General features: G+C 34.6%; 2 protein-coding genes across 2 annotated transcripts in view; one reads left to right on the forward strand and one right to left on the reverse strand.

The window, feature by feature from the left end:
- Prosbeta6 (proteasome beta6 subunit) overlaps positions 1 to 14,691 on the reverse strand; it is a 65,880-nt gene extending 51,189 nt beyond the window's left edge. Inside the window, exons 1-2 of the mRNA XM_090397159.1 lie at positions 14,433 to 14,691; positions 4,323 to 4,430 (exon numbers count right to left, since the gene is read on the reverse strand). Coding sequence (XP_090253285.1) covers positions 4,323 to 4,430; positions 14,433 to 14,521 — 197 coding nt within the window. The 5' untranslated portion in view covers positions 14,522 to 14,691. The remainder of the gene's footprint in view (positions 1 to 4,322; positions 4,431 to 14,432) is intronic.
- A 171-nt stretch (positions 14,692 to 14,862) lies between these two features.
- The window catches only part of LOC150103866 (U6 snRNA-associated Sm-like protein LSm2), a 122,146-nt gene continuing 116,749 nt past the window's right edge, over positions 14,863 to 20,259 (forward strand). The window contains exon 1 of the mRNA XM_090396574.1: positions 14,863 to 14,893. Coding sequence (XP_090252700.1) covers positions 14,891 to 14,893 — 3 coding nt within the window. The 5' untranslated portion in view covers positions 14,863 to 14,890. The remainder of the gene's footprint in view (positions 14,894 to 20,259) is intronic.

Consider the following 20,259-nt stretch of genomic DNA (forward strand, 5'->3'; position numbering starts at 1 on the left):
GTTGTTAGTCTCTTGCTTGTAATATGTTATTCATATAAATGCTTTGAATTTTGTTTATTATTAATTAATTATATAATCTTAGGATATGTAATAGTAATAATAAGACTCTATATAAAAATGTCATTCATTTTATTTACTTTATTCTGTAAAATTTATTATAAGAAACTGTGTGTATATAAATTTAAATGTATCTTATGTGAACTATGATATATTTTTTTTGTTATTTCTATAAGTAAAAGTAAATTTATGGAATTCTACTGATGGGATTTGATTGGCTGCTGATGCCGAAACGGAGTTTATTTTAGTTAGCTTGTGCTGAGAGTGTGAACTACTGTGTATATAGAGTAAAGCCAGTTGATATAAGCTGAACTGGTTAAAACCAGACTTTGGTAGGAAAAGGAGAACGTAGTTGATTGGAAAACAAAAGTAAAGAGAGAAGCCATAGAGACAGCATTGAGATCGTTAGTGAGTGGCAGAAGGGGAGTTGATATATGCCGAAAATCGACTAAGAAGGGACAAGGAATTAATAGGCAATTTGAATTACTTCTATAGGAGTTCTGATACTACAATAATTTCTCAATGGTTAGTGGAAGAATAGTGCAGAACTGAAGTTAATACATAGAAGAAAATAAGGAATCAGTAAATAACTTAAACCAAGTGCATCAAGACTTGTGTATTTCTGTGTCTATAATTCAGTTATTATACTGGAAGATTTCTTTTGAATTGTGTTGCCATAAAGTAAAAGTTCAACAAAAAATTCAAATGTGCCTATGCGAATTCGATGCTTAGAAGTGGTAACCCAGTAAGAGTTGTCCTTTCTATAACTTGTGAAGCAATATCAGTTAATTCCATCGGATATATTTTGACTTTAGCTGTGGTGTTAGGTCAATCAATGGTCGGATGTTAGATGTACTGAAGTACTTTCCCCTTGAAACAATAAGTGTTATGTTGTTCTATTAAGTGTTAGCTGACTGAGAAAGAATATAGTGTAGCCTGTCATAAGATTAGTTATTGTAACATTTGGAAGCTTAAACTTTTAAGAACTAATCTCAACTTGATTGACTGAGCATAAAGAACTGAAAAATGAATGTTTGATAGTTAATAGATTGTAATTATTCTGAATACTTTAAACTGAGCTAATATATTTGTGATATGATTCATCCAAATGGATAGAGAGAACTATGTGAAGGAAATACTAAAGCTTTAGAATTAAGAAATGTCAACATTAGTCATAATCCACAAACCTAACCTAGAAGTTACTAATATTTGAATATGAATTCTTGTAAATATTTAATTGGATAACTTTTTTGCAGATAGTTATACTTGTATGTTTATACTGTACCATTCCACATTAAATGTTTTCTTCTGTTGAGTTAAACTTGGTGTTTGCCTGATTTTCTTTCATTACACAGCTCATAAAATTAATCGGACCTTTGCGGAAGCCTTAAATACTATTAACAACCTTGGCCTGAAAATAAAGTGATAATCTAAATATAGGGTGGCGCAGTATAATATAAATTTCTTTATATTCAGATGAGCATCAATCAACAACTAACAAAGAAAAACGGAATTTAAAGAGGAAAGGATAAGTTCAACAAACCAACATAATTGGAACAGTCAGTTAGGTAGGATGTTCCAACAGTAGTTATGAAGACAATTTGTTATTGTTTAAAGAGGTTTTAAAAGTTGCAATATGCTAGTCATATGAAAAGATATGTTAATATGCTACTGCACTAATAATTTTCCAAACTATGATTAGTTTTTTAAATAACTAAATCTGTTTAACTATTTAAAATTAGAGTGACTGAGTCAAAAAATAAATAATAATAAAATTTAAAAAAAAATATATATATATACATTTTTATTTGTAAATAAAAATTTATATTTTTCTTGATTTGATAATCTTAATTTGAAAAATTATCAGCTCAGGAACATGTTAACATATCTTTTCATATGACTAGCATATTATAACTTGCAAAACCTCCTCTAGATAATCATAAATTGCTTTCATAATTAACTCTGTAAACCAGCACTTTTTCCCCCACACAAGTTGAATGTTTATGCATTTCAAACCATATATAAACCTACAGATTATGAGGAAAATGCTCCCTTATTTGTTATATTGATAATGAGGGATAAAAGAAATACTTTTTTTTTAAAAAAAAAAAGTAAACATATTATTAGAGCAATCACCAGCAAGACATAATTTATACTAGCACACTCACTGACCCAGGAATGCACCAAAATTTTACAATGGCACAGTTAAGAGGATTACATTCTTAAAAATTCTACTGTGCTGTACTGATGATTTTCATCTTCCACTGAGAAAGACCACAAAAAAGTGGTTTCTCTTTCTCTCATATACATCAGGATATGAGAGCTGCATCTCCCTGTTCCCTAACTAAACTAAAACTTCTGTACCAGCTTGAATGTAGCATATAAATTAAACTTTTCAAGGACACTAGCTATATTTTTATAGGTTTCCTTTAAGTAAGAAATAGAGATCCTTTTATTCTCAGAAGGAAGTCTGGATGATTAGTCAGAGCTTACTTCTTCAGTAAAGGATACACAGTCATAGTCTGGTGTTTATTAATAAAATGCCAGGGAGTATGAACAGACAGATCAATTAAAAAAAAAATGAATATAAAGACAGAGTTCTGGAACCTAGCAAAGCATCTAAGACTATACTGCCTATTAACTGTTTGTGTTCTCTGGGCAGTTTGTCTGTTTTGCAGAGGTAAAAAATCCTGACACCATAAGACTGGCTAACTCATTTTCAACTAAAATAGCTTATAAAACTTCCTTACATCTTAAATTGGATTCATATCCAGCCCTCACATTTAATAAACAACTTTAATAAACCTGGGAAAACGACCCAGAGGAAGACCAACATATAGGTGGATTGATACAGTTCAATGTGCCTTAGGCGATAGAAATATAAGATCTGATAATGATAATATTGGAGTCTTAACAAGTAACAGACTGATTTGGAGGAAAATTGTAGATAGGAAGTTAGAAATGATGTAAATTTTTCATGTAGTACTATCATCCTGTACACCCCTCGAGGGTACATGTCAGGAATTTGATGATGATGATGAGAAAATATTATGTTGTCCTCCCAAATGTGCTATGGTATTGGGATGATAACGATGCTAGTGTCACATGATTTTCCCATATCACATTTTATAAATTAAAGTTGGCAAGAAATTATATTCTTGGTTTCATCCAAATGTAAGCAAACAAAATTTGCATGCAAAGTCACTTCGATTGGGTTACTTGTATATATAGAGGCTGACGACTTCACATCATATGCCTTAGTATCCCATAATGCAAAGTACATATCCTTACAGACATGTATAATGCTAAGCATTATGGGAAGAGCCACTACCAAGACCAGTTTTGACCTTTATTGCAGTCTCATCAGTGGGAGCCAGACCTGGAAGTGATACCAAGGTTGAAATAGTGCAGAAGTCATATTTCCATATACAAGTAGTCAAAAGGTGTCACACCTTATTACTAAAATACTCTGGATTAGAGAAAGATGTTGAAAGTTTTTTCACTTGGTTATACTATAAATTAAAGATGGCAAGAAGTGATATTCTTAGTTTCATCCTTTATCCAAGTGTAAGCAAACAAATTTTGCACGTGATGTCACTTCACGACTAAGCTACTTGTATGTAGAGGCTAATGACTTCACATCAAATGCTTTAGTATGCCCTTGGTGACTAATGTACCTTTAGTAGTCTTGAGTCCCTTAAGACATCTGTGTCAAATATGAGAGAACAGAATATTTCCATGTTTAATATATATGCCCTAGAAACAATAGCTTCATTTTAGATGCATCTGAAAATTCCATACTGCTAACATGAATAGTTGTCAAGGTCGATGGAGAAGCCACAAAAGTCCTTCTAAACATTCCTTGCAACTTAGATGAGAATCAAGCCCAAATGAATAAATGGCAAGATCATTATTTTGAATATATTGCAGAGAACTCACAATAAAGATACTGTTTACAGTTTGTAAATGCCAGTGCTGCTCATTCACAGGCCGCCCAAGAGAGTCGTACATTTAATGCATACTCAATCATATGACAAATTACAAATAAAAGGTCTTTTAGATTTCGGTTAAAAAAAAAGAAAAATATGAAATGACATTCTTATGGCAGTAAACTATAAATAAAAATAAAAAAGTAAACTAAAATCTTGTTGAAAACCGTTCGTTAAAAATCAGCTATGCAATCTGATAACTTTTCATCATTTCCTTGTGTGAAAAGCAGTGAATGCATAACTTTTTTCAGCAGACAATTAGAAGAAAGTACTTACATTTTGTATAGCTTGGACTGATTTCGAGTATATATAGAGAATCCAGAGCTCAATCTGGTGTCAGAAGCAATGACAGCAAAGTCTTCACCTGCTATGGCAACAATACTCCTAATGTAGATAAAAATACAAAATTTAAATAGCATACTATAAAGAATTTCTCAAAACAAGTTATATTGTTGCTTTTGTTTGCTTATGTATTAGAGAGATAAAAAACAAATATTCGACAGCAAGGCATACAATTAACAAAAGAAAAAGTACTTATTGTGTACAAGACAATAATGGCTTTTGTAATGGGCACTGATGGATAGGGAGAAGATGCACATGCAAAACCCATTCTGCATTATTAAAAATAAAAAGTTCCCCTCTTTAATAACCACAGGTATTCACCGACTTTGCGAGTTAATTCATCCCTAGGGCATACTCATCGTGGGAACTTATTTCCCATAGATGACGTTAAAAATAGGGGTTACATTTTCAACAATGAAGTCTGTCCTTTTAGGTATGAGATAAATTTCATTGTTCTCTGTGAGACCACTGTTCCACTTATTGGAGACCTAAAGTGAGTCAAAAAAGTTACATATTTGGTCTCTACAGTAGGCTTTCTGGGCTATGTGAAAAATAAAAAAGAATCCTTAGTCTATCCACAGTTCAAATGATTACAGGTTTACATAAACCTTTCTTGGGTGAAAACCACATACAAATAATAAATAAAGGTCAACAACACAATAGTTTATGCTTAAACGATGATTTATTTATCCAAAGAAAAAAGTTAAACTTTCCTCCTCCCCCCAGATATATCCAAAGTATGAAAGCATCATCAACAAACAATATCCTACATCAGTGTTTCTCAAAGTGTGATACGCATACCCCTGGGGATATGCAAAAGGTCTTCAGGGGGTACATGGCAATTTTTGACTACGCATCATTTACGCATAGAATCGTTATTAAGAAAAAAAGAATTATTTTAAATGTATATATTTCTTAATAAATTATACATTATGTATGAATTCTCCTACTCAAATTGCGAGTTACTATCGCCACGACATTCATCCTGGCGATGGTAACTTGCTCCCTGTGGTAAACAACGCACCCTCCCCAACAGTGTCACTATACTGAAGACACAAGGAAAATAAGTATTTAAGTTAAAGGGATATCACATCCCATATTGTTTCTTAGCCGAATATAGAAACTATATAAAGTTCGGCAATTCCAAGCGTAAGCAAATACCTGGATATTGCAGCAACTGACCCTTTAGGTAGTGCAAGCCGAGGCAACTCATATTAAAGGTGGAGCAAGCTCTGATCACTATTCTTGATATTTACCCATAATGTGAACTTAGCTCCTAGGAGCTGTATTATTATTCTACATGCTCCACCTTTGATATGAGTTCTTCTTCTTATTGTGCTATCTTCTATTGAAGGTCAGCGATCATCTTGGCGAACAAACTGCGGTCTTGTGCTAATCTGAGCAGTTGTGCACTGCTCTTTCCTGTCCACGTCTTGATGTTGTCAAACCATGATATTCTTTTTCTTCCTCTAGTTCCTTTGCCATCAATTCTTCCTACCAAAATAGTTTGTAGACGTTGGTATTTGCTGTTTCTCATGATGTGGCCAAGATATGATGTTTTTCGTTTCTTGATTATTTGTACAAGATGTTTAGCTTTGCAAATGGATTTTAAGACCTCTTCATTGGTAATTTTTTCTGTCCATGATATCTTTAGCATTCTTCTGTATAGCCACATCTCAAAGACTTCGATTTTCTTGATGGTCGTCGCCTTCGATGTCCATGTTTCAACTCCATAGAGCAGAATAGACCACACGTAACATTTCAGCATTCGGCATCTGACTTCCATGTCTAGGTCTTTATTGCAGAATAGTGTTCTCATTTTCATGAAGGACTGCCGTGCAACTTCAATCCTTGTCTTTATATCTATTTCTGGATCCCACCGTTCATTAAGCCAACAACCAAGATATTTATATCTTGACGCTTGATCAATATTTTTCCCATTGAGTGTAAGTTTCATTGATGAGGCTGGATGTTTGCTGATGATCATGTATTTTGTCTTGTTGATGTTTATATTTATTCCCATTCTTTGGCTTTCTATGTATACTCTGTCAATGAGTTTTTGAAGATCCATAATGTTATCTGCAATTAGCACAGTGTCATCTGCATATCGTAGGTTGTTAACAATCTTTCCATTTATTGCGATTCCCTCTGGACATTCTTCCAATGCTTTTTTAAGGATTACCTCTGCGTATATGTTGAACAGGAGTGGTGAGAGCACACATCCTTGTCTCACTCCTCTTTTGATGTTAATATCACTGGTGGTAATGTTGTCTAATTGAACGGTAGCTGACTGATTCCAATACAGATTTGTTATTAGTCTTATGTCTTGTTCGTCTAGCCTTGTTTGTTGAAGGACTTCTATTAAGTTAGTGTGTCTGACTTTGTCGAATGCTTTTTCAAAATCTATGAAACACATAAAGACAGATTTCTGTTTTTCTATGCATTTTTGTATCAATATTTGGGTACAGAAAAGGGCCTCTCTAGTACCAAAACCATTCCGAAAGCCAAATTGTGTTTCACTTAGAGTTTCTTCACTTTTTCTATAAATGCGATTTTGAATTACTTTCAAAAATATTTTTAATGTTTGGCTCATTAGACTAATAAGTCAGAAGTCACCACAGGAATTCGCTTTGGGTTTCTTTGGGATAGTGATAAATGTAGATTTGAGCCAATCTGATGGAAATTCATCACTTTCATATATTTCATTAAATAGTTTTTCAAGAAGTTTGATGTTATCTGGTTCTATTAATTTTAAAAATTCTGTTTGCACACCATCTGGTCCACTGGCTTTTCCTGTTTTACTTGTTCGTATAGCATTCTCTATTTCGCATTTCATGATTGCTGGACCTTGAATGTTATCTTTTATATTTATAGGCTTCTGTCTAGTATCATTGAAAAGTTCTGTTACATATTTTATCCAAATCTGTGCTTTATTCTCTTCTTCTAGAACTATTTTTCCATTTTCGTCTCTTAGAGACACTATTTGCTTTTTCCTCAGTTTTCCGGAAATTTCGTTGATTTTCTTATACAGATTGAAATTATCATGTTTCTTCTGAAGCAGTTCAATTTCAGTACATAAATTTTTCATCCAATTTTCCTTGGCTTCTTTTATTTTTTTCTTGATGATGTTATGTGTTTCTGTATACCTGGCTAGGTCTTTGTTTTTGTAGATTCTTCTTGTATCAATAAGAGAAAGAATCTCATCTGTCATCCATTCCTGTTGTTTTATATTATTCACATAACCTACTTCTTCAATACTTGTTGTTACGATGGCATTCTTTAAGCTATTCCAAAGAGATTCCACACTTTTATTTTCTTCTATGTTAATCTGTTGTAATCGCAGGTTAAGCTGTGTCTTGGCACTTTTATTTATGTTCGGGTCTTTCAGTTTTTCTACATCAATTTTCTTTTTCTTCTTTTGTGATTTTTTAGCTGATTTTAATCTAAGACGTACTTCTGCAACTATGGGATTGTGGTCTGATGAGATATCTGCTCCAGGATAAGTCTTTGCACTCTTTATACTACTGTGGAATCTTTTATTTATCGGTATATAATCAATTTGATTTCGGACAATGTTACGTTGGTTATCTTGAGGCGATTTCCAAGTATACAGTCTTCTGGGTGGATGTTTAAACCAGGTATTTGCTACTGTTAGATTTTCTTCCTGACAGAACTGGACTAGGTGATCTCCTCTGTCATTTCTGGTGCCTAAGCCATGTTCACCAACAATTTCTCCATCACCCCTCTTCCTACTTTTGCATTGAAGTCACCCATCACTATGTTTATATCATGTTTCTTTGTTAGGTTTTTAATCTCTTTTAGGTGTTCATAAAACTCTTCAACATCTTCTTCACTTTTGTCAGCTGTGGGTGCATAAGCTTGGATGATATTTATGTTAACGGGGTTTCCCTTAAGTTGTAACAGCATTATCCTTTCAGAAAATGGAATCCAATTTAGTACTGATTTATTGATTTCTTCATCTACTATTACAGCTACACCATGTCGATGTTTGTTCTCATCATTCCCAGAGTAATACATTGTTGTATTATCTTGTTGACACTTTCCAGATCCTGGCCATCTTGTCTCGCAAATTCCCAAAATCCGGATGCCCAGCCTCTTCATTTCTCTTGTGGTATGAGTTATGTTGCCAAATTGAAGCTTTTGGCTCTTCATATAATCAGTAATCAGGAAAATAAGTAGTTTTATTATACCACTGAATAAGGTACAGAGGCATTTGCAGTCTGTGTAATATATTTCTCAACAAATAGTGCAATTAGAGACAGCTGGGATAAAAACGGCGCTAACTAATGAATCACATCTACCCTCCAGCAGAAACTGATGTATAAACTCAAGCAAAACCATATGGTTTTGCATGACACCATCCCGTCGTGAACATGTTAAAACTAAGAAATATATAGTGAATGTGTTTCAGATATTATGGAATTCAGTTGAAGAGAATTAGCATTTCAACTCAACTGTCGGCTTCTCTTTGGTTCGTGCGATCTTTTGTTAACTTTTTCAAAATTTCTCTGCTTTTACTTCTCATTAGTCATTTGTGAAGGATTGTTCATTACATATCTCAAGTCTTATAAATTACTGGTAATTTTTGCTTGAAATAATGGAAAAGAAGATGAAGCTATTCGGGTAGATGACTGACGATGCATACAAGGAAACTGTTCTCGATGCTAATAGTGAATAGGAGCTTCTTGGTAAGTCACGCCATTTTCAGTTTTTTCCTAAAAACTTCAGTTTCCAAAAATCCCCACATATCTCGCACCATGATTTTTTAGTTTTAATTTTGGGAAAAAAGTGCATTGGTTAAAGACTGGATTTATAAAATGCACAAAAGAGAGCAATATATAGCAAATACAAGTAGCTGTAAGCAACAAGAAAACATTGATGTTGTATCTGGATCAAATGAAATTGATAAAAGTGTATGTCGTCTGACATCTCTAGAGAACCAACTAGGAAGCAGATGAAAAATCTTCGTAAGTATGCTATGAATTACATGAAATGTGGATTTTCATGGACGGGACCTATTCAAATTTTGTTCTATTAAAAATAAATCTTTTTTTTTTTTTGTTTACATGTACATATAAATTCAAATAAAATAGTCATTTACAATGAAATACACTTTATTTATCTATTCATTATTATTTTGATAAGGGGGTACTTGGTAGTAATGAAAATTTAAGAAGGGGTACACAGATATCTGAAGTTTGAGAAACACTGTCCTACATCATTATTAATTTCCTATACGAAATTTTTCTCTAAATTAATTTATCTGTCAAGATACCAATATTATCAGATTTTATATTTCTGTGTTCTAAGGCACTTACTGTATCAATCCACCAAGATCTTGATCGTCAGAACTAGAATGTGCACTTATATGGATTTCTTCACAGAACAAAACATGAGATCGAGTAGTTGGAGAAATGCCTAGCAGATGGTGCGACACCGAAGCAAAGCATGAAAGAGTGGGAATATAGACTGGATTTTGTATGGTGATTAATTGAAAAGATGAGACCTTGAGGAGAGTGTGACAAAATCATATTTTCCTGCTGCTAAGATTAAGGATATTGGTGATGCTGCAAGGATGCAGTCAAGGTGAAAAGTGTGGTATGTGACAGTTGCTAGTGCATGCAAAAAAGAAGAGTGAGAAAATAAAAGTTGAGTCTCTTGCCACAGTATGATAGAGGCAAGCTGAGATGGAGAGCTGATTATGAATCAGTCAGTGCACAGACTGTGAAGTAGGAACGGTATGGAGTTTGTGGATGTGTACAGTGATTTTGGTGGAGGGAAGGATTTATATAAGGTGGATGGCTTGCATCAAAATGAATTTGGTATCAGCAGTCTTGAGAAAACATTGTTCAATGAGAGTTCTAAAGTACAAAGCAACAAAAACTAGAATGTTTATGTCAGATGCAGGTGAGTGTGGGTCCAGGCAACCTAGAGATTAGAAAGTGGGAAGTGTCAGGAGTCTTGAGAAAGTGCTATTCAGTGAATGTTCAGAGTGCAAAGTCAGGAAAACAAGAATGTTTATTGGGGGGGGGAGGGGTCCAGGCAACCTAGAGTTATTAAGTAAGAGAGTGATCCCATAATGCAAATGCAGCACCCCAGGTTCTTAAATTTAGTGGGCTAAGTAACACAAGGTGTAAGAGAGTTTATGGAATGAAAGAGGTATTGCAGTTTATGTATACCAATGCCAGAAGTATTCGAAAAAAAGTCTAGGAGTTTTTGCCATTAGTTAGCACAACTTGGCCAAAAGTTATAAGCATTAGTGAGACATAGCTGAGTGAGGATGATATGGTCATAGAAATAGAATGCAAGGAATGCAGTGCCTTCAGAGAGTGTAGAAAAAACAGGATGGGGGGAAGAGGTTTTGCTAATGATAGCAGAGGAATTAAAGCAAAAAGAGTAGAAGTACATTAGGGGGAACAGGGATTCTGAGGGCAGTTCATTCGAAGCCATCTTGTGAGAGACAGAGGCAAACAAAACTAAATATGTAACTGGCTGCTGCTATAATCCAAGGGGTATACGGAAGAATGTAGATGACATGCACTCACAAATTAGCATGATGAGTACAGGTTAAGCAATTATTATTATTATGGGAACATAGATGACAGGCAGGAAAGGAAATGGAATTATACAGCTTTTGAGAGATAATTACAAACAAAATAGTGATCATGCCCATGAGCAGTATAAGGTGCAGGCAACATGCCTGCAACTATTGCAGAACCTCAATACAAACACAGCCATGGGGTTTGATGGCATATTGGCCTATGTATTATGAGAATGTGCAAGGGAATTATCAGCTCCTCTGATCATCATCATCATCAAATTTCTGACATGTGGACTCAAGGGGTGTAAAGGATATGATAGTACTGCATGAAAAATTTTGTTATAAAAAGATTTGATCTCTGTTACCAATTGTTATAAAGAGGGGGATTATTTATTAATTTATTTATTATCAATCCTCATTTGTTGAGATTTTGTCTATAACGATTATTTCTAATTTCCGAGTGTTTTTATTTATATGCACAAGGCTTCAATTCTGATTGGTGCAATGACTTTTTCTTTCAGAATCCGAAAAATCGCTGACTCAAGATCAAATACAAAATATACACATTTAATAAAACAAAAACAATATACACACTTCAAATAAAATTACGCAACTACAAAATTAACTGGATCCAAGGCCTTTTAAAATAAACTTACACTTCAGAGATCACCCACTCTCTGACTCATTCTATTACTGGTTTATTTAACATATACTTAATCACGTCTACTAGACTAAACACCTTGTTTACACAATAACAAAATGTTCAATCAGTTTCCTTGTTAAGGCCTTTTTCGATGATATAAGATTCTCTTCTTCTTTTTCCATAGAATCCTTTCTCATCACCCTTATGTAGCAAAAATTATTCCTCCTGACTCTGAAGTAAGATATTCTGAATTCACCTAAGTATAAGTACTCTCTTACCTCATGCAGTTCAATTTTTGAATCAGCAAAAAAAAAAAGATTCTTCTACTGCTTTATCTACGTTGCTAAATTCCGCCTCCTTTTCTAGGAGGTCCTATTATTATACAGACAGCTCATTATACAATGCTTTAAACATACTCAAATTCTCACCCCCTCTTTATGGAGTTTCCAGGGATGACCTCTGGTTCTCCCCTGATCTAGCACTGTTTTTCTGTAGAACCTCTCAAACATTGATCCTATAACAAGTCCTTACTAACTTATAGGTCTCTATCATATCTCTCCTCTTCTTCCTATCCACCAGACTATGTAAATTGCATCTTTCCTCATATCCGACATTCCAGAGGTTAGAAATTACCTTAGTCAGTCTCCTTTGGACCCTTTCCAACACATCTCTTCGTCCTTCTGAAAACCAGGTGATCTAATCTGGGCATAATAGTCCATGTGTGGCCTAATCAAAGCCTTATACAACGGAACAAGAATCTCCCTACTTCTACACATCCATGTCCTCTGCATCATTCCCAGAAGTCTTTGTGCTGTCTTCACAATTTTGGCAATGTGTCCCCTAAATTTCAGATCCTTACCCATTATCACCACAAGATTTCTTATTTCCTCCATCTCCAACAATATATCCTCACCAAGCATAAATACTGCATACCATCTTCTTTGTTTTCCAAAATTAAAACCTTACATTTTGCAACACTGAACTCGCATCCCCATTCCTTTGCCTAATCACTCAATTTATTCAAGTCTTCTTGTAAGGCCACAAAATTTTCTCTACTCTTCATGGTTCATCCCAACTTCGCATCGTCTGCAAACAACTGAATATCTCCATCGAAATCTTTGCCAATATCATTAATGTACAAGTTAAACAATAATGACCCTAAAACAGACCCCTGAGACACACTGCTAGTGACTCCCTTTTCCTGGATATTGTTCTCCCAATTTTATCAGATCTTACATTTCTATCTACCACAATCCTTCTCATAAGATGTGGAAGATAGAAGCTTGGTGAAAAACAAACTGGATTCAGGCCAAATAGAGGCTGTCAGGATCAGATCCTCACTTTCTGGCTGTCTTCATTCATTCATTCAGTAACCAGGCAAATGCCTTCTAATGGGGGTGCATAGGATGAGAACAACAGGTCAGAAATCCCCATCAGTTCTCTGAATTCCTTCAATTTAGGCTGCAGGTCTTATCCTGGTGATCTATCTCTCTTCCCATTTTCATTTTTAAAAAAAACTGATTGACATTTATACAGGTTTTTTCTAATTTTATTATGATGCATAAATTACCTTTTATATCCATACTGTAGAAAGTTTTTCTGTTTGGTTACAAAGTATAATTATACTTGACAAGAAATTATATTCTTGTTTTAATTCTATATCAAGTGTAAGCAAACAAAGCTTGTGTAAGAGTATCTTCATGACTAGTTTATATGACCAAGTGTAAAACCTTCTACAGCTATCTCTGTTTCAGAGTATTTTAATAATATAGTGTTACACAATTTTACTGCTTGTACATAGAAGATATATGATTTCTACATTGATTTAATTTTAAGATCTTCCTGATGAGACAGTCCAGATAGTGACCCATCGCATAATATACAACATGCATGTATGAAACGAAGTATCTTTCGCATTATGGGCTAATGAAGAAATGGATGTGAAGTCAATAGCCTCTATACAGTGGCAGCAGGATTTTTCTCCCAGAAACTCGGGTTTTTCATCCTGTGTACAGACAAATCGGCCTTCAGAACACATGCAATTTGCAGACAAAAATACTGTTGTTGTAATGATGAGAGATAGATGGCATTGATGGTAGTAGTGTCGTAGTTGGAATAAGTAGTATTGGAGAGGATGAGATGTATTAAGAGAAGTAGAGTAGTGTGTCCTCCTGCGATGAGTCCTTGGACTCCCTGGAGGTTTCAAGTAATAATAATAATAATACAGAAGTAGACTACATGATGATATTTCATGAGCAAACTTTGTTCACTTATGCTGGGTAAAGGATTAAAAATCAGAATATAATTTAGTTTTAAGTATAATGTCATCTGTATATTTTATGAGTGATTGTATAGTATTATTATATTATTGTTTTGGTGTTCTAAATAATATGTATCTGAAGTATTTCATAATTTAAATTTTGATTATGCATGATCTAGAGAAAGTTTCTTCCAAGAGTCAAATGCTTGTTGGAAATCGATAAAACAGCAGTAAAGGTCAACCTCTTTTCCTAGACTATTTTTGCAATTCTGTGTAGAATGAAGATCTCCTTAAGTGTAAAATTTTCCTCCTAGATCCAATTTCTTCTCCAATGGATTGGAATGTTTATATATTTTAGTTATTCGGTTCTGCTGGATTCCAATAAAAATGTTATATAAATTACAGAGCGATTGGTTAATAATTCTCGTCTGCTTCTTTTCTTAGGAAATGGAACTATTTTTCCATATTTAGCCAATCGTTCAGCATTACATGAGAATAAAGAACCTTGTTAAATAAGTATGAATTAAAAGTGCAATATGCACTATACCGGTACCTAAATATTAACGAAAATTTACATACCCTCCGTTGTCTGCATATGGACTGAAGTATGCTTGTCTTGGTGTTCCATAATATTCAATGTTTGCACGTTGTTGTATTGTCAATGCCATGTCTAATAAAATAGAAAGAAGCTGTTTTTGCAAAAAAAAAAAAATGTTTCACTTTTCGTTTTCGGATGCCGAACACAGTTTCACATAAACAAACAGCATAAACCAACACAATCACAGCTTTGAAGAGTAGCAAGTCATGCTCGATTCACTTCGAATTCAGATGTTTCATGGAAATGAAAGTTTCGTATTAATCTCTTCGTGTTCATTAAGATACATTTTGCAAAATAAAAAAAGAATCACTTAATTTTTATATGAAGACGTTTATAAATTTTCCAAATATTTGTTTCAATTACGAAAATATCTTCTCGAGACTACCAAACTACATTGTGAATTCTCGCGGTTGGAGAGTGTTTGAAAATTGTCAGCACGATGGTAAGCGTAAAGCTGTGACTAGGTTGTTTACTTGTACAAAATGTGTTACTGTATTCTGTTCATTGTTAAAATTATAAATTACACGAGAAAATAAACCATGGTTTAAAAAATTTACCCATACAATGCATGAAAGAACTGCTTTAGGTCTGGTTTTGTTATTTTTAAAACGAATAATAAGGGTTTGCTACTTTAATGTTTCAAAACATAAAATCATTAGTTATTGGTCAGTATTATCTGAACTGACTATTATGGTAATAGGAAACATTTATAAATGCTACAGATAAAGTTCAGAAGCCACTACATCACGAACTGTAATGTATTATGAGGAATGTGCTAACAAAAAGGAAAGTAATCACAATGCAAGGATTATTTGGGTTTCTAGTTTGAAGCTGATATAGTAGAACGATTCCCTCAAATGTTCTCGTGATTAGATAAATGCTTGGAGATATTTGTTTTAATCCTGAAGGAGCTAGGCATTCGTATTACATAAAGAATTTCAGGAAATAGTGTCAGTTATTTACGTTGGCCATGTGCTTAATTTCACACGTAATTTTTTTTTATTATTATGCCCGAGTGGTGTATCTGCTCTCCAGCCAAACGGCTGCGTGTTCGAATCCCACAATGGGCATGGATGTTTGTGATTGTCTGTGAATATACTAGTGGTGGTGGTGGTGATTGGCGGTAGATGGCGTTGATTCAGTGGTGGAGACAGCTGTAGAGTAGGAGCCCTCCCTCGATGAGTCATTGGGCTCCCTGGAGGTGTCATGTAATAATGATTATTTTTATTAATTATATACATAACACTTGCAAGGACTCAACGAAGAAGGCACTCAACCCAAACCATATATACTCTGCTATCTGTAGATTATGCCACCTACCATCCACTAATAGTATTTTTGTCTGTAAATTGCGAGTGTTCTCTAGCCGATTTACAGTGAAGAAATAAATTTGTTAATATTTTTGATTTGCTTTCCAATTGTTGTTGTGAACGGTGATAAATTTCTGCTGTTAAATTTTCTCTAAATTTCTTGGAAAATTATGGCTGAAAAACGTCGGCATTTGCTACAATATTGCATACAAGCTGCATAATGGTTATATGTGAAGAATAGTGTTTTTGCTGAGACATTCATTTAGATTTAACTTATATGAGAGTTGAAGCTTTGTGGGGAGGTTGCTTCTGCCTTTGTTTTTGTATTTTGATTTAATGAATAATAGGAAGAAAATGATTGCATTACTGAATTCTAGTTTTAACCTAGAATAACACTAACTTCATAAACAATTATATTATTATTAGCCTTAAATATATTCACTATCTCAGCACTCACCACACTCTTGGTCATGGCATTCCAATCGCATTACTTTCCTTAGTATTCAATATATACCGTATTTGCTGGCATATAAGACACACTTCTTTTCTTTGAAAATAGGTCTAAAAAATGGTGCGTCTTATACGCCGATACTCAGTTTTTTATTACTTTCATTTCTGGAAATTTTCTCTGTTCTGAGTTACGCGATTTCTTTTTTGCTTCCTTGCGGTGTGTGAGATCATTCCAGTTACGTAGAGTTCAGTGGGTGCGCATGCGCTGTCATCGACGATCACAGTTGTATTCCTGTTCGTTTAAACTTTCCAATTGTTGTTGTGAACGGTGATAAATTTCTGCTTTTAAATTTTCTCTAAATTTCTTGGAAAATTATGGCTGAAAAACGTCGGCATTGCTACAATATTGCATACAAGGTGCGTGCTAAAGAACATGGAAACAGGGCTGCAGAGAGGCATTTCGGGCCACCTCAACTGAGAAAATGATAAGAACTTGGCAGAATCAGGAAGAGATCTAAAAAAGCTTTTTTTCATAAAAAATGTGTACAAAAAAGGGAGTGCGTCTTATAAGCCGGCAAATACGGTAATTACCATATACTCTTCTTAAACTGATTCACCGACAGAGAACTTACAACCACCTCAGTCAACCCATTCCACTCGTTTTTCACTCTTGTAGAAAACAAATGTATATCTCACATTCTTGTTAACTGAAACTTTACTTTCTACCACTTTCCATGTAAAAAACTTGCTCTTCAACTCTCCTTATACAGCTTCCAGGAATGACTTCTTGTTCTCCTTCTTCCTTTCTCCATTATATGTAAAACCTTTTCCACATTAATCTGATAATAACCCCTTAGCAACTTATATTGTCTCATATAAATCATACCCTCCCCCTCCTCTTATCCACCAATTTCTGCATATTGTGTTTTCTTAATCTGTCTTCATACTCAACATTCCAGAGACCAAAATCACCTTAATCAATTGTCTCTGGATCCTTTCCAATACATATTCATATTTTTGAAAGCCAGGTGACCAAATCTGTGTACAATTATTATGGTTCCATTGGATAAGGCTTTGATCAGGCCTTATCCAATGGAACCATAACATCCTCACTTTTACACATCGGTGTTCTCCGTATCATTCCTATATTATTCTGAGTTGTCCTCGTTATGTACCAGTGTGTCCCTGAAATTTTAGGTCCATGTCCATAATTACTCTCAGATCTCTAATCTCCTCATCCTCCTTCAAGACATTTCCTCTAATTGTATATTCTATATCCCATCTTTGCTTCCAGATTTCAAAAGCTTACACTTTGCAACATTGAACTGATAACACCACTCACTTTGTTATTCAGCCAGTGCATTCAAGTCCTCTTGCAAAGCCACAGCGTCTACTCTGTTCCTCATAGTTCTGCTTAACTTTGCATCATCTATCACCATTCATACTTCTCCCAATACCATTAACATACAAAATAAACAGCAGCAGTTCCATAACTGATCCTTGAGATACATCACTAGTGACTTCCATCTTCTGGGATATTGTTCCTCCATAGACAACTCACTGATATCTTTCTGATCCAAAACAGCGCACTAATCTACTATCTAATCCCATCCATTCCAATTTAATTACCAGCTTACCGTGTGGTAGTTTATCAAATCGCTTTGCAAAATCTAAATATTCCACTGTGTATGCATCACCCTTATCAAATGCATTGTCACCTTGTTATAATGAGTAAATAGTATGCTAAAACACAGTCCATCCTGACCATGAAAGGATATTTTGCTGTTGTCAACACAGTTCTGAATTTTGGTCCTAACTAACCTCTCCAATACTTAACTCCAGATACACAGCTTGGCCAATAACTCGAAGCCTTAGTCTTATTACCTCCCTTATGAAGTGGATCAATTTTGTCCTTTCCACTTCTTGGGAACTTAGCTCAGTGCAAGACTCGTTAAAAGATATGTCAACATCCTGGAACATTCTGCAAAACACATGATGAAATGTCATCAAGTCCTACAGCCTTATTAGCATCAAGTTTATTCAATTCCTCATATACCACATGACTTACTAACAGTTCCTCCTTTCCTTTCGACAGCATTCAAGGTCTGCACGATTTCACATTCACAAGAATGAAATACCTTTATTATTATTGTTAATGGGGATCTCTCCATGGAATCCAAAGACTCATATTGGGGAGGCCCAGAAAATCCTTTACAATATATCTATCATACAATAAATTAAAGATACCAAGTAATTATATACTTGGTTTAATCCGTTATCCAAGTGTAAACAAACGATGTTTGTGCCTAAAGTATTTTCAGTACTGGGGCAACTCGTATATAGAAGCTAATGACTTCACATTACTTTCCTTAGTATCTGATATATAATTACCATATACTCCCCTTAAACTGATTCACTGACAAAGAACTTACAACCACCTCAGGCAACCCATTCCACTCATTCATCACTCTTGTAGAAAACAAATGTATATCTCACATTCTTGTTAACTGAAACTTTACTCAACTTCCAGTGATGACTTGTTCTGTCACCATCTGCCATATACTGAAAAAGTTCCCCTATCTCAACAATATCCTCTGCAGTGATTATCATTCTCCCATTCTATATGAAATTCTAGTGTTGTTTGTTAATGGTAAATGGTTATTCAGATTCCTACTGAAAATTTATCCCCAAATTTTTTTTTCAGGTATGTGTAAAAATACAAATTGTTATTCATTTTTATCAGCTCTTACATATTTTTGTTTACTATTCTGCAGTCATAGCATGATTTCACTTCATATAATAGGTGGTTGCCACTTTTTTTTTTTTTAAAGAACAAATGCAATATATTTTCATTCCAAAGATTCAGTTAACATCTAAAGTGATATTATGGTTTCCTGGTAGAGCTTTTAAAATTTCTCCAGTTATAGATCAAATCCTGGAATGGTAGGCAGGTGTGTATATATACAATATGTTAAAGGGAAAAAAAAAAAAAAAAAAACGAATGAAAATTACCACTAGGAGGTTTTACATCACGCAGGTTTTTTTTTCAAAATTTCCCATTTCCTGCTAGGTGTTCTATTCAATTTATTTGTCTTCTTTTTCTACTCCTTCAACCTCTTTCTGTCCACTGTCAGATATAGACCTTCCCCAATAACCATCACATTTTTCTTATGACTATGCATAGAGATGTATGATGTTAATCTGCAGAGTGTTATGATTAATTTATATATATATATATATATATATATATATATATATGGAGGCTGTTCTTTACATGGTCTTTTTCAAAGTAACTACCGTGAGACGCGATGCATTTGTCCCAACGTTGCGTCCACTTCTTAAACACATGTGAAAGTCTGTTTTTTGAGAGTTCTTTCAAAACCGCCTCCGCAGCTTTTACACATGCTTTGTTGCTTTCGAAATGGCAGCCTCTTAGTGGTTTCTTGAGCTGAGGAAACAGCCAGAAATCGCATGGTGTGAGATCAGGACTGTATGGAGGGTGTGGTAGGATATCTATGTTGTTCTTCTGCAAAACATCCACTACACAACCAGCAATATGTGGCCTTGCATTATCGTGATGCAATAAGAAGTCATTCTTCAGCAATGGACGCTTCCTTTTGACGTGCTGTACCATTGTCCGTAAAACATCCGCATAGTATGAGCCATTTACAGTATTCCCTAGTTCAAAAGCGTGTTGGTAAACAATGCCTTCGTAGTTAAAAAACATTATGGTCATAATTTACCAGCCGATTTTACAGTTTTTGCTTTCTTGGGAGTAGGCGAAGACGGATGCTTCCATTTACTGCTTTGCTGTTTCATTGTAGGGTCATAGTGATACAACCAAGCTTCATCTGCTGTAATGATGCGTTTTAAGAAGTTGTTGCCTTCTTGTTCCAGTCTTTCTTTCCATTCTGTGCACACATCCACTCGATGCTGCATTTGCTCCAGTGTCAAGAGTTTGGGAGTACATCGGGCGCAAACACGTTTCAGTCCCAAATGTTCAGCCATGATTCAGTGAACACTTCCCACAGAAATATTCAGGACAACA

This window comes from Typopeltis vanoorti, chromosome 8 (assembly GCF_054136105.1).
Source record: "Typopeltis vanoorti isolate ZY-2024b chromosome 8, IOZ_Tvanoo_1.0, whole genome shotgun sequence".
Classification (NCBI taxonomy): Eukaryota; Metazoa; Arthropoda; class Arachnida; order Uropygi; family Thelyphonidae; genus Typopeltis; species Typopeltis vanoorti.